The sequence below is a fragment of the Asparagus officinalis genome, chromosome 1, assembly GCF_001876935.1.
Source record: "Asparagus officinalis chromosome 1, Aspof.V1, whole genome shotgun sequence".
Taxonomy (NCBI): domain Eukaryota; kingdom Viridiplantae; phylum Streptophyta; class Magnoliopsida; order Asparagales; family Asparagaceae; genus Asparagus; species Asparagus officinalis.
The window spans coordinates 116,320,381-116,334,833 of NC_033794.1; the positions used below are offsets into that span (position 1 = coordinate 116,320,381).

At 36.7% G+C, this 14,453-nt stretch overlaps 4 protein-coding genes across 4 annotated transcripts in view; 2 read left to right on the forward strand and 2 right to left on the reverse strand.

Annotated features, from left to right (window-relative positions):
• The window catches only part of LOC109840001 (proline synthase co-transcribed bacterial homolog protein-like), an 8,092-nt gene extending 636 nt beyond the window's left edge, over window positions 1–7,456 (reverse strand). The window contains 7 exon segments of the mRNA XM_020408490.1: window positions 58–191; window positions 379–466; window positions 978–1,024; window positions 1,926–1,992; window positions 2,989–3,071; window positions 3,074–3,104; window positions 7,451–7,456. Of these exon segments, the coding sequence (XP_020264079.1) occupies window positions 58–191; window positions 379–466; window positions 978–1,024; window positions 1,926–1,992; window positions 2,989–3,071; window positions 3,074–3,104; window positions 7,451–7,456 (456 nt within the window).
• Window positions 8,200–9,004, forward strand: LOC109843991 (stigma-specific STIG1-like protein 3). The gene has a single exon (XM_020413002.1). It carries the CDS (start codon window positions 8,273–8,275, stop codon window positions 8,843–8,845), a length of 573 nt encoding a protein of 190 aa, XP_020268591.1. The 5' UTR covers window positions 8,200–8,272; the 3' UTR covers window positions 8,846–9,004.
• On the reverse strand, window positions 9,831–10,802 carry LOC109840009 (putative nuclease HARBI1). The gene has a single exon (XM_020408503.1). It carries the CDS (start codon window positions 10,800–10,802, stop codon window positions 9,831–9,833), a length of 972 nt encoding a protein of 323 aa, XP_020264092.1.
• On the forward strand, window positions 11,840–12,760 carry LOC109840018 (glutathione S-transferase T3-like). The gene is made up of 2 exons (XM_020408513.1): window positions 11,840–12,139; window positions 12,221–12,760. The coding sequence occupies exons 1-2, from the start codon at window positions 11,846–11,848 to the stop codon at window positions 12,758–12,760; spliced, it is 834 nt and encodes a 277-aa protein (XP_020264102.1). The 5' UTR covers window positions 11,840–11,845.

Here is a 14,453-nt window from a genome sequence, read left to right on the forward strand (position 1 = left end):
ATCTGCCTAAAAGAATATATGAGGATATGCTAGTTATAGAATTCACTTAAGAATCACCTTGAAATTTTCTGGAGTTGAGGAGTAATCTAGCATTCCTATTGTCATTAAACCCGAGAAAATAAGATTTGGGCAAGACAGCTTGACATGTTTAGCCAGTTCTACACAACCTGAAGGTTCAATACCATATTTTGCTGCAAAGATGTTTTTGCAAAGATACCACATGTTAATCTTCTAAAAGAATATGAACAATAAAGAAAATCTCCTCGAAAACAATGAACATACTACAGAAAAATCTAGGATGTAACTAATTACTATGATATTCGTGAATATCGTAACTGTTTTGTAGAGGATAGAAAGGTCATGACTTTTTTCACTTACACTCTTCCCCACTGGTATTTACTTGCACCAAGACCTTTAGAGGTTTCCTTCCCAAGTTAGCCACTGCCCGATCCAGATGATTAGCAATCTGATAGAATGAAGTTAGATTGCACCATTTAATAAACTACTGTAATGAATAGACATGAAGTTCCAATAACTGACTGATTTACAATTTAATAGCCTAAATCAAGGAAATAATTACAGTTTTAACATGGAGATATCTGCACTAATTTTTTTTATTTCTTTTTATTTTTTAACAAGAAACAGTTGCGAAACTTGTCAAAACACCAACTAATTATGGTAGCAGTTCATGAGCAATTTGAAATGCAGGAGCATATTCGATTAGAGGTACTTCAACAAAAAAGTTCATTAACTGGTAAGTTAAGACAACAACTGCAACCAGATGTAGAAAGAATCTAGAGATTTAAGCACCACATATTCAAATTATACATTGGATAAACTAGGGAGACTTTGTGTAGTAGAATCTTGATTCTCAAAGAGTTTAATCAAGGTAATCATGTATTTTTTATTTTTTTGATAAAGAGCAAGAACAGAATTCTTTTTTCTTAGCGGAAAACTAGTATAGAAATTAAAATCACCTTCTCATCATCTACAGTCTCGACCATGTAAAGATCTGGGACACTAGCTGCATAATAAAAAAAGTACCGCTAGTTAATCAAGTAAATACCATTAAAAAGACTTGAAATACTTAATGAAGAATAAACTAGAACTACCTGCCCCAAGACTAATCATGATGATTCTAAAATCTTATTTATTGAAAATACTGTAAAAATAAATAAATTTATAGTAGATTGCAATTTAAGAAATGGATACACATACTAATTTAAACTTCAATTTTTAGCAATCTAATGGGAGAAGAATTATGAGTTCAAGGTAAGGATGAAGTTAAACAATTCAAGTTATTGATTGGCTGAAGTAAAAAGCATGATCTTGCACTTCTTGAAGACAAGTTCTTGGGAAAAGGAAGCCAGAAGTAATGTTTAAAAATGATCACCAAGTACATAGTAGGAAGGCTAAATTTCACAAAACCCTCCTGAAGTTAGGGGTATTTCCTACGAAAGCCACCTGAACTTTGCTTATTCCACTAAACCCCTCCTGAAGTTAAGATGTCTCCCCTAAACTTTCAACTTCCCCAACGGACCCCTACCTACAAATGCTAAATAACTAAAATGTTCTAGAGAGATAAACCTCCGATACGGTCTTGTTTGCCATTGGCAGGCAACGAACCCCCTTTCACTGGGTAGGATGTTTTTTCCCCTCTCAAGGACATTTAGCCATTTGCCATTGCCAGTAGGGAGAGTGTCGGGAAAAGTTGAAAGTTTAGGGGGAAATGCAGTAAACTTTAGGGGTTTTTGTGAAATTTACCGTAGTAGGAGCTTATAAAGAACTCCAAGCAATTAAATATGAAATTTTGGTGTTCATTGTTCAAAAGATAAACTAAATTCTCATCAAATAAAGAACTGAACAGCTTACAGACAAGCTGAAAACAAATCAAATTTAAACTCTAGTAACAGTCAGTAGATTACCAAGAAGGGATTTGACTTTATTGCTTTGCAGGTGGCCAATGAAATGCCAATCAATATCTGCAGGAAGCTGAGGAAAAGAAGAATCAATAAGAAAATACTGCAATCCTAAAGAAATATGCTTGATCAATTATTCAAAAATCCTAAATTCTCTTCCAGAACAAAAGCAAAACCTACTTTACTACAAGCCTCAACAAGAAATTCAGGTAAATCAAATATCTTTTAAAATAATAAGCTATTCAACTCAAACTAGTGCTGATCAGTTTATATATTCAAAGGCACTGTCTAGATTTTCACAAAATTTACCAGAATTTAGCATAAAGGTTTGTTGCTCTTGTTGTGTTCTTGAAAATATTATGAATTTGAACCATCAGTTGTTAGAGGACAACATCATTGTATCCTTATCCTGTCATCATCCAAAGTGTGCTACAGTATCAATGTATTCATATCCTCTCACCGATCAATAAGCACGCATTTATCAGAAATTAATGAAAGTCAGCAGAAGTCTGTTATATGCTCCAAGAGACCTCTGCTTGCTTGATTCAATCAGACAAACGTCATACTGCTTGTCTCGAACTCTAAGCCGATGTGGAATCTAATGCATACGAACATTTTCAACCTCTTTCTTGCTTCTTTAACATATCTAGCTTCAGACCATCTGCACTCTGCAGTGAATGGCAATGGGATATAATATGCAAGTATCACCATCAGAGATCCCCCCCACCCCCCATGTTCGTGAACCTAGAACTCAAAAACTAGGTGTGAAAAAACCATGTCAATTTCCCCCCCGTCTCACCATCTTCTATCATTTGGGTTCACTTCCACTGAGAATCCTTCTGTCGGGGATCACTTGTGAATTCAATTATTATGAAGAACAAAAATGCTTACGTTGCTAACCAAAATGCAAAATTAATGGCAACAAGATCGCAGCAGTAATGAGATTTACAATGCAAAGTGTTGCACTTTCACAAGAAACTAACAAGAAGTTGTCATTCAAGATTCAAACTGAAACAAATGATCAGCCAAAATTCCATCAAAAATTCAAGAATCGAGGCCAATTCCGAACCTGAGGAGCCTTCTCGACGAGTTCTTGAACGTAATTCTCACCAAAAGCGCGGTGGCCGGCGTCGTAGACCTGGCGAATGAGAGAAGCGGCTTCGTCTGGCTGACGGCATTTACAACCTACGTGATCGCAGGCTACCGCGACCGCTCTCGCCGCCTGCCGGCGCACCCGTAGAAAGCCGATCGGAGGGCCGCGGTCCGCGCCCCCGTACGTGGATGCCGCATGGCGAGGAGTTTTTGGAGTTTATTACGGTTTTGCCACTGGAGGAGAGATTGGATGAGAGCGGAGTCGAGAAGAATCCCTCTTGGATTTTGTTAGAAATTTGGGGGAAAATGTCTTGTGGGTGGGTAAACTGGGCTGGTGGTAAAAGGCCCAAGTTAAGTCGGGTCAGAAGGTGTATAGTCCAGCTCACACAGGCCCTGTCGCAACCTTGTTGTTGTTTATAATCCACATATCAAATTTATCATTTGTTTTTTTATCAGAGTTTTCAAAACTTTTTAAATACAAAGATTATGTTTTTTTATGGTTCAGTCGTAGATGGATTACGGTATTTGGATTATGTACATATATGGCGACTAGTCCGCTTAGACGTACGCCTAGGCTTAGGCGGTACCTAGGCCGCCTAACTAGCGCCTAGCGCCTAGGCGGTATTTAGGTTGCTCATCTAGATTTTACGAGCGTTTAGGGGAGCATTCTCTGCTTACGTGGATTGCACCCTATAGGTCTTGATTGTGATTTTAGGTGTCATAGCCTACACATCCTCCAAACTCCATTAACCTCCAAATATGAATACCTCCACTACCTCCTCCAACCTTCAGCAAAGCCTCATTGACCACCACTTAAATGAAGAAAGAAAAAAAACGCTCAGAAACCGCTTAGACGTCCGTCTAGGCGACTAAGCGCTGGGCGTCAAGTCCGACGCCTAGAAGCGCCCAGCGTTTAATGTAACATTGTCTGGAAGTACATATGTATGTATGTATATTGATAGTGAGGATGCTACATCTCAACCACTTATCTAAAAAGATTTGTTGGATGAAGAGTAACATTTTTTTTTCTCTTTTTATTTTACGACTTTTAAATGAGTGGTTGTGATATAGCCACTTCAAGACCAAACTTTGTCTTTGGTAGTGATGATATCTATTTTATTCTTTAGCATAATTTCTAACAGATTAATCATCATTTTTACATATGGGCGGAAATTTAGACTCTGCAGCGGCAACTATATCTAGTTTTTTTAAAAGTACACTTTAAATTAATTTTCAATGGGAATTAAATCTGTACTGCTCTCATACCATTAGGCCTGTCCAAAAAGCCCGCCGACCCGGGTCCGGCCCGAAAATCCGGGCCTGGCCGGGTTTCGGGCCCGGGTCCGGGCTGTCTCAGCGGCGCCCGGCCCGGCCCGGAATAGGGCCAGCGCCGGGCAAAAATCCGGGCCGGACAGCCCGGGCCCGGAGCCCGGCCCGGTGCCAACGGTCACCATTGGTGACCGTTGCGGCCGGGCCGGGCTGGCCCGGTCCGGCCATAACGGCCATAAACGGTCTTTTGATCGTTTTGTCCCCAAAAACGGTCAAAAAATGGCTATTTTGTGAGGTTATTTTGGTCATTTAATTAGGGGACTGGTTCTATAAATAGAGGGGGGTTTTCATTTGTTTTCTTCACACCAAAACTCATCTACTTCTCTCTTATACTCTTATACTCTCTTATACTTTTATACTCTCTTATACTTTCTAATCCTTTCATCAAATGGCTTCCGGATCTGATTATGAAGAGCAAAACCTATCTCCCGATCTTGAAATGAGTCCTCCTACTGGGTCTACTCCTACCAAAATTAATCCCGAATCCGGTGGCGACGAACCTGCACCAAGAGCTTCTAAAAGGTCAAGATCCGATGTGTGGAATTTTTACGAGAAGATCGAAGTCACCAAGGATGAACACGGAAGGATCCTCACCTAGAAGGCTAAGTGTGCGTTGTGCGGCAAGATTTTTCAAGCTCATCATAAGAGCGGCACCAACCACCTCAAACGCCATTTAGATAAACACAACAAAGGCCAGACTCCTCAAGGTGATATCCGACAATCTATGATTTCTCAATCCTCCTCTTTTGGTAGTCTCGGTAGTTGGAACTATGACGCTGCCAGAGCCAGGAAATGCGTAATCAGGTTTATCTTTCTTAAAAACCTTCCTTTTAAATTAGTAGAAGATGATGAATTTGAAGATATGTTTAGAGATGGTTTTTATCCTACATTTAAAAAAATTTCTCGTCAAACCTGTCAACGTGATATTTTAAAATATTATCAGGAGGAATAAGGAAAAATAATTTCTCATTTTAAAAATTAAAACTGTAAATTTTCTTTAACTTTTGATATTTGGACATCTAGAGCACAAATTGGATATTTATGTATCACAGCACACCGGATTGATAAAAATTGGCAAATATTTAAAAGAATTGTTTCTTTTATTGCAATAGAAGAGTCACATACTGGTATTAATGTTGCAAATTTAATAATTGAAGAACTTATGAAATTAGAAATTTCAGAAAGAATATTTTCTCTTTCACTAGATAATACAAGTAATAACAATGTAGCTGTTGATTTTATCAGATCAACTTTGTCATTGCCATGTCATGGTGATCTTTTTCATATTAGGTGTATCTGTCATATTTTAAATTTAATTGTTCAAAGTGTATTTACTGAAATTAAACCCATGATAGAAAAGGTTAGAACAGTTGCTTATATGCATAATGCTTCTGAACAAATACTTAAAAGATGGAAATAATTTTGTAAAAAAAAAATGTAAAGCCCAGACTAATTCCAAAAGATGTTGACCATAGGTGGAATTCCACCTATGCAATGTTAAGTGTAGCAATAGAATATAAAGACATTATAACTGATTTTATAAACTATTATGCTTTTAGTTCTAGTTCTGGTAGCACTTATGGAATAACTGAAGATGAATGGACAATTATATGTAATTTAAATAAAATGTTACAAGTTTTTTATGATGCTACAATATTATTATCTGACTGTTATTATCCAACCATTACTTTAGCTGCTTTACAAATTTTAAGTATTCAAATTTTTTTGGGGAAATATCGTATGGATGATACTTTTGGACCTATGATTTTTCAAATGGAGAGCAAATTTAATAAGTACTTTAGGCCTATTTCTCATATTTTTGGTTTGAGGGTTCTTATTGATCCATGCTTGAAGGATATTGGCCTTCGAAGTTTGTTACAATCCTTGTATGATAATCAGATTATAGACTTAGATGATGGAACCACCCTTACTGCTACTACTCATCATTTAGCTATTAGAAATTATTTTCAAACCTTATATGATGAGTATGCAGCTAGACATGGTGTAGCTACACAACAGTCTACAGCTTCGGTTTTTTCGAGCTCATCCCGAGGTAAAAGTGTAAGTTTTGATAGGTATGCAATGGTAGCTAAGCTAACTGGTGGATCTGGACTTGGATCGTCATCATTGGAGGTTTCTAAAATAGATGAATATTTATCTGTTTCTTTAGTTAAATGCCAAGGAAATGCTTTAGATATTTTGTAATGGTGGAAAGTATATGAATCAGTTTCATATCCTATACTTTCCACCATGGTTCGTGACTTACTAACAGTGCAGGTTTCGACGGTAGCTTCGGAATCCGCCTTCAGCACAGCAGGTCGTTTGATCGACGATCACAGGACATGCTTGGATCCGTATACTGTACAAGCGGTGATGTGCCTACAAGATTGGTGGAGGTACGAGAAGCGAACGCAAGGCATCGATCGGATGGCTGGAATTGAAGATAAATTTGAAGAATTGAGACTAGCAGATAGATATAAAGAATAAATAATATTAATCAAATTGTAATTTTTATATCTTAGCTTAAAATTTGTAAAGAATTATTTTGAAAATAGTTACAAATGATAGTGATATAGGTGAATAGGTGCCAACCTAGTTGGGATTTACTTATCTATTGTGATGCGATTAATTCCAAAATAAATTTGTACTTGTAATTTGTAAATGATTTATTAATTATTAATAAAGAATTTATTTTTATAATTTTTTATTTGTAATTTATGTTATTTTAAGTGATTAATAAAATTATTGTTTTTTATTAATTTTTCTTGTCTTTTTTTATAATTTAAAATTTAAATAAAAATTAAAAATTTTGATAAAAAATTTAAAAAAAATCCGGGCCAGCCCGGAACACGGCCCGGGGTACCCGGGTCCGGGTCCGGGCTCCGGTTTTGCCCGGCCCAGGCCCGGATTTCCGGACCGGACCGGGCCGGGCCGGATGGACAGGCCCACATACCATGTGAAAGGACCGCCTTTGAAATTGCGGTGAGTGTTGTAAGTTATAAATCTAAACTCTAAACAAAAACAAATTAGTGGAAAACCTTCATCTTAATTCCGTCATTCACTTGTATATAAAAATAGTAATTAAGGAAACAAAATAGGAGGATTAGTACCTTCATGTTAATTCTGTCATTCAGTTGGATACAAATATAGTAATTAAGGAAACAAAATAGGAGGATTAGTAATCCCTAAAGAAACGTGTTATGAGTTAGGGTACGGTGAAGAGAAAATTTGGAGGTGTACTTGACAATGGGGGTAAATATGAGGTTCTATTTGCCCAAAAAAAAAAGTATTTAACTTTATTAATTTTTTTTATTTATTGTAACTTAAATACCCCCAAATGTACATCCATTTAGTTTAGGTAAACGTGTCTTTAAAAAATTAAATATAAGACGCTAAACTTAACAACGGAATCATGTAAAAATGGTTGACGTGCACTTACAAATACTTCCGTAATTGCTAACTTGCGCGGCGCCCACGCATGCATTCAAGTTAAAGAAACTTCAACAACCACGGCATGCACATATCAAGCCCCTAGAAAAGGAGAGGGCGCTAATTCTCTTCGTGGGAATCAACGCAAGCAATTCCCATTGACCTCTTACTTCACATAATCTCTCAATTAAGTTAAACAAAAATCACCATAATGACAACCAATCACTTCATGCCACGACGCCAAAATTTTGATTTGAAGTCAGGCCGGGCCAACCTTTTCCTTGCTTGATGTGCATGTAATCTAATAATAAGATTATATTTACGAGTCAACTCTTAATTCCTCAAACTCTACTCCTCTTCCTTCATCTCTATCTCCCATATAAGTTCTCATAACCCCTTGTACCAAGCCCCCTAATTAACTTCCCTCAAACCGAAAAGTAATACACCCCTACAAAAGAAAAGTTGTCGCCCGTACATATTTACAAACTCTATCTCCCTTAGCCATGAGGAAAGCAACCATCATCCTCATGGCGATCGCCTTCGCTTCTATCGCCGTTATAGCAAGCTCATTTCCCATTGAAGATCAACATCTAAGGAGGAGCCGTTTCCTTGCGGGTCATGGAGGAGGCAGCGGTAACGGAAATGGAGGTGACAACGGTAACGGAAATGGAAATGGAGGGGACAACAGTAACGGGAATGGACATGGAAATGGAAACGGTAACGGTAACGGGAACGGACATGGAAATGGAAAAGGTGACGGTAACGGAAATGGCAATGACAATGGTAAGGGAAATGGTAATGGCAACGGAAACGGTAACGGAAATGGAAAAGGTAACGGTAAGGGGAAGTGTCAAAGATGCTATGCTAAAGGAATGGAGTGCTGTGGAGATTCGTGCATCGACATCAACACCGATGCCTTGAACTGTGGTGGATGCGGCAATATGTGCAAGTTTACCGACTCATGTTGTCAGGGTAAGTGTTTGGATTTGATGTTCAACCCTAGAAACTGTGGAAGTTGCGGTAAACGTTGCATGGTGGGAACCAAGTGCTACTATGGAATGTGCAACTATGCATAGAGAAATATTAGTGGGATTTATCTATTGAGTATAAGATTTATTTGGAGTATAGAAATAAAGGCATCTTATGCTTGTCATTGTTACATACTTTTTCTTTTTGAGCCAAGAATATTGTTAACATATATACTTGTAATGGTTATTTATACTACCTATCAAAATGCGTACTAAAGGAATATAAGTGTTATTGTTGAATGTTTGTTATACACACTAATTTTCTTTAGAGTGTGGTGCTGTTTGTTAATTACTAGTATGTCTTAATGTACGAAAGAACAAAGATTGTAGGTTCCTTGTATTTTTGTGATTGTAATTTGCTTGATTTCCCAAAATTAAGCATGCATATATATTTCAATAATATGATTCTTTACGTCTTTTGGGCAAGCTAATCAGAGAGCTTTTACTATGAAATGTACAAAACTTCACTATATCAATCAAGGACTTAAAGCTTAGCATAATGACGTCTACATTTTGATGCATAAAAAGTGTCAAGTTTAATTTTAATCATAAAGCAAGAACTTACCACACAAAAGGTTGATAAACTGTGAGCAAACCCAAGAACGCAAAAGTAGACTTATACCTTAAAGATTCTGATTCATTAGAGCAGCTCCAACCGGGCTGCATTTCTCCAAAATGCAGCCCGGTTGAGCTCCAACCGGACTCCAAAAAATGGAGTCCGGCTGCAAAATCTCCAAGTCGGCTGCATATTTGGAGCTTTTGCTCCAAATATGCAGCCCCCCTCTATTTCCCTATTCCCCCTATTTAATTACAATAATACCCTTCTAACTAACTAATTATTTTTAGATATTCAACTTAAAATCAACATAAGTTTATTTCTACTAATTATTTTTAAATAAAAGTTTTACAGTTGGAAATGTTTTGTCGATACCTTCAAAATGAGACTAATATTGAATAATATTAATTGAAATATAAAATTTCAAGAACCAATTAATTAAAAATGAAAAAGTCATTATTTCATTAGTAAAAAAAGTTACATCGCTTCATTTCCATGTCTTTCCCACAAATGTTCAATCAATGCATTTCGAAGTGCAAAATGAGCTTCTTTGTTTTTCAACCTCTTATGTCGAGCAAGAAACCGTTGGAATCGTTCAGTTTCCGTTATCTCCATATTTTCAGCATTCGGAATTGATTGTGGAGTTGAAATGACAACATCTTCTTGCTCGTCGCGTTCATCTTCGACAATCATATTGTGCATTATAATACAAGCAGTCATGATATCATGCAGAGTTCGTTTATCCCAAAAACGGGCTGGCCCCTTGATGATAGCAAATCGTGATTGGAGAACACCGAATGCCCGCTCAACATCTTTTCGACATGCTTCTTGCATCATTGCAAAATATTGTTTCTTTTTATCATCAGAATTAGAAATGGTTTGAACAAGTGTTGGCCATTTCGGATATATGCCATCGGCCAAATAATAACCGACATCATAATTTTTTCCTTGAATTGTGTAATGAGCAGGAGGAGCAATACCTTGTGATAGATTGTCGAACAAATTAGACGACTGCAATACATTAATATCGTTATTGGATCCTGGTAAGCCAAAGTATGCATGCCATATCCATAGATCATATGATGCTACTGCCTCAAGAATAATGGTTGGACCTCCATGACGACCTGAGTATTGTCCTGCCCATGCTGTTGGACAATTTTTCCATTGCCAATGCATACAGTCTAGACTTCCTAACATTCCTGGAAAACCTCTTTCTTCGCCCTTTTGCAATAACCTTGCAACATCGTCGACATTGGGAGTCCTCAGATATTCATCTCCATATACTTCTACAGTTGCTCTGCAAAATCTCTTTAAACACACAATTGCAGTTGACTCACCGATCCTAACATATTCGTCAGTACTATCTGCTGATGTTCCATACGCCAACATGCGAAATGCCGATGTAACTTTTTGTAAAGTTGATAGCCCAAGTTTGCCGACACCATCCATCTTCTGTACGAAGAAGTTGTCATGCTCACGTACCGCCTCGACTATACGAAGAAATAAACTCCTGTGCATCCGGAACCTTCTACGGAATAGGTTTGCACCATATGTAGGGTTATCAGAAAAATAGTCATGGTAAAGTCGAGAATTACCTTCTTCCCTCCTGTGCATCCGGAACCTTCTACGGAATAGGTTTGCACCATATGTAGGGTTATCAGAAAAATAGTCATGGTAAAGTCGAGAATTACCTTCTTCCCTCCCGCGATTGATCACCAAATGACCAGGAACTGAGCCAATACGCTTTGGCCGCTCTGCCTCTTGAGAGAGATAAGTCATTATTTTACTATTAGAGGCATGTACGCGAACTAAGAGTTCATCTTCCTTCTCCCATTGTGTCATATCTTCCTCCCAATCTTTAATGTACTGAGACCATATTTCGTCGTCAGAAGAAGAAGAAGAAGAAGAAGAAGATGGTAGTTGTGACGGTCCGGCTCCATAGTTCATTGATGAAGAAGTTATTTATAGAAATAATCATATAAGTTCTGAGTTATTTAGAGATGGATGTAATGTCATTATATAATATGACTCCCCGCATTGGATTCTTTTCAGCATTGGCTTCTCACCCCCCACATTGGATTCCTTTCGTGTTGGAGACTCCCCACATTGGATTCTTTTCAGCATTAGCTTCTCACCCCCACACTGGATTCCTTTTGTGTTGGAGACTCCCCACATTGGATTCTCCTAGTGTTGGAGACTCCCCGCATTGGATTCTTTTCTTGTTGGAGACTCCATACATTGGATTCCTGGTGTTGGAGACAACCCACATTAGATTCCTTTCGTGTTGGAGACTCCCCACATTGGATTCTTTTCAGCATTGGCTTCTCACCCCACATTGGATTCCTTTTGTGTTGGAGACTCCCCACATTGGAGTCTCCTGGTGTTGGAGACTTCCCACATCTGATCCCTATATAATACTTGCACAATTTTCGTATCTCCATCACAACTCTTCTTATTCTATATTCATAACTCTTTACATTCCTCCTTAGATTATGGCATCTAGTCGTGGAAAATCTTTTTTACAAGAAGAAGACCAAGTTTTATGCGCTACGTGGCTCGAAATTTCTCAAGATCCAGTCATGGGTTCTAATCAAAAGAAGGACAAGCTGTGGGAACGAATTTCTGCTTTATTTCATGAAAGGATTTCCAATATTTGTAATGCTCAAAGGACTCCGAAGTCTCTTTCATGCCGAATGCAATTAATTATGAAGGCCATCAGTAAATTTCGAGGATGTATTCGACAAGTCGAGCGCTTAAATCCAAGCGGTGCTTCTGAGCTTGACATTGTAAGTATTTTGAATAACATAAATCTTGATTATCATCTACTATCATGTTATTAATAAATGTTTCTTCCTCTCTTGTGGTAGATTAAACGTGCTAGGATAATATTTGCAGAAGATCCAGAAGAGAGAAAGGGGTTTCTATTTGATCATGTTTGGTCAATTTTAAAAGATGCAGAGAAATGGGCAAATATAAGTGTCAGATCGCCTGCAACTTCCAAAACTTCAAAGTCCCGCTCATCTCAGGGATCAGATTCAAGTTCTCCTGTCGTCGACTTAAATGACGATAATGAGGAATATACTCATAATGACGAAGATATGATAACAAGTCGACCGACAGGAAGGAAGAAAGAGAAGATGAGGAGGCGACAGGCAAATGAATCAAACCTCGACTTGGAAACTCTCAATAAAAGCAATCAAGAAATTGTCGATATTTTAAAAAAAAGTCATGGAGAACGAGAAAATGATAGAATAGCAATGCACCAAATTATGATGTTAAGGGCCGAAAACGAAAAGAAAAAATTAGATATTCAAAGGGAACGTCAGGAAAGTAAGATTATGTTGATTAATCTTGATACTATTACTGATCCTTCGGAACTAATAGTCGTGGATTTAGTAATATATTAATATGAATGTCTGTTTAATTTAATCCGAATGCCTATTTTATATTAATACATTTAATAATATTATTACTAATATTATTTATATTATATAACTTTTATTTTTTTTATTTTTATATATTCAAAATGAGAGTAATATTAAATAATATTAATTGAAATATAAAATTCCAAGAATTAAAGAAAATTAATTCTATTTCTTATTATCAATTCATTAAAGAAAATTCATTTTATTTAAATATATGATTACATTATCAATTCATTAAAGAAAACTAATTTTATTTAAATATATGATTACATTATATATTTTAAAAATAAGTAAAAGAATTAAAAAATTGAGAGAAATTAAAATAGAGTTGGAAATGGAGGAGTATGATTGGAGTTGTAAAACTCTAAAATGGCATATTCCATAGAATATGCCAAAGTGGGGACTGCAAAATGCAGTCCCCATTGGAGTTGCTCTTATTGAAAGAAAATAAATTGAGGACTATGTTAGGGTCTGTATAATATTCTCTCATTGAGAGCCTCTTCTTCAAGGAGCACAAAAAGGTGAAGTATCGTCTCTATGGAAATTACATGCGAGCTTTTGCATAATTCAAACAAAAGCTAACTTGAAAATACCTCTATTGACCCCATTTGATTCAGCAGTTGAAGCAACAAAGGCATGTGACAGCCAAGCCTCAGCATAAATATAATATGTGAAGTTTTGGTGTATTTTCACTCAATGTCTCTCTTGATGCTGGCTCATGGTTTTCTCTTTGTTTTTAACAGAAGAAAGAGTCCATGTGCATACAATGCTTGTTAATTTTCCATTCTCTCACGTGATATTTTTGCGCGTTACCAACAAATCTGGCTAAATTCACGTGGGTGTTATTTACATTCACACGCTCGCTTCATTGAGCACTTTAAAGACTCGATGCCGGGGATTTTTAAGCTTCAATTAGAAGAATAATCACTTGCTTTTATAGGTGGCTGGATTCTTTTGTAATTGGGGTTGGGAAATGGCAACATCATCATGCAAAGTACGGCGTCGTTGAAGCGGTAGAAGAGAGGTTTACTGTGATGAGACATTATTATTATGCCAAGCAAAAATGCAAGGAAAAAAAGTTACTGCCCATAACAATGAAATCATCTGACTTGACATGTTTACTCTTTGAACTAATAAATTGCTGGGTATACATCATAGCACCCCTAAATTCTTTCAGACTTTCACATTAGGCTACAAAATCTCCATATTTTTTATTTACATCTCCAAATCCTTTTAAGTTGTTTCAAATATTTTTTTCCTAGTTAGATAGTTTCATAGACCTACAACAGAGCCCCTAACATTTATGGGTTTTTGCTTATAAACAAAAAAATTAACTCTCATTTACTTTGAAACCCACATTTTTTAAAATGTGTTCTCATTCGCTCGAAATACAAAGTTTACTTACCTTAAATCCAAAATATAGAAAACAAAGCATACATGTGCATGCAACAGGATGTACAGCTACATACAACAGGGGGTATAGCTGCAAATAGCTTAATATAGAGCCATTGGTAGAATTAAGAAGAAAAAGGTTCACTAAAAGGTCTCAAAAAATAGTCGACACCCTTAAGCACCATATTATTTGATTATTATATTTCTAATATTGTCATTATCTAATAAAGATGCACAAGTGCCTTATATTTCCCAAAAAAAAATATTTTCTTTAACTATCTAA

What these genes read in the sequence shown, in the direction of transcription:
- LOC109843991 (XM_020413002.1), top strand. Translation starts at nt 8,273, where the DNA reads ATGAGGAAAGCAACCATCATCCTCATGGCGATCGCCTTCGCTTCTATC.
- LOC109840009 (XM_020408503.1), bottom strand. Translation starts at nt 10,802, where the DNA reads ATGGATGGTGTCGGCAAACTTGGGCTATCAACTTTACAAAAAGTTACA.
- LOC109840018 (XM_020408513.1), top strand. Translation starts at nt 11,846, where the DNA reads ATGGCATCTAGTCGTGGAAAATCTTTTTTACAAGAAGAAGACCAAGTT. An exon ending in GTGCTTCTGAGCTTGACATT is followed by an intron (nt 12,140 to 12,220) that starts GTAAGTATTTTG and finishes CTCTTGTGGTAG; the next exon opens with ATTAAACGTGCTAGGATAAT.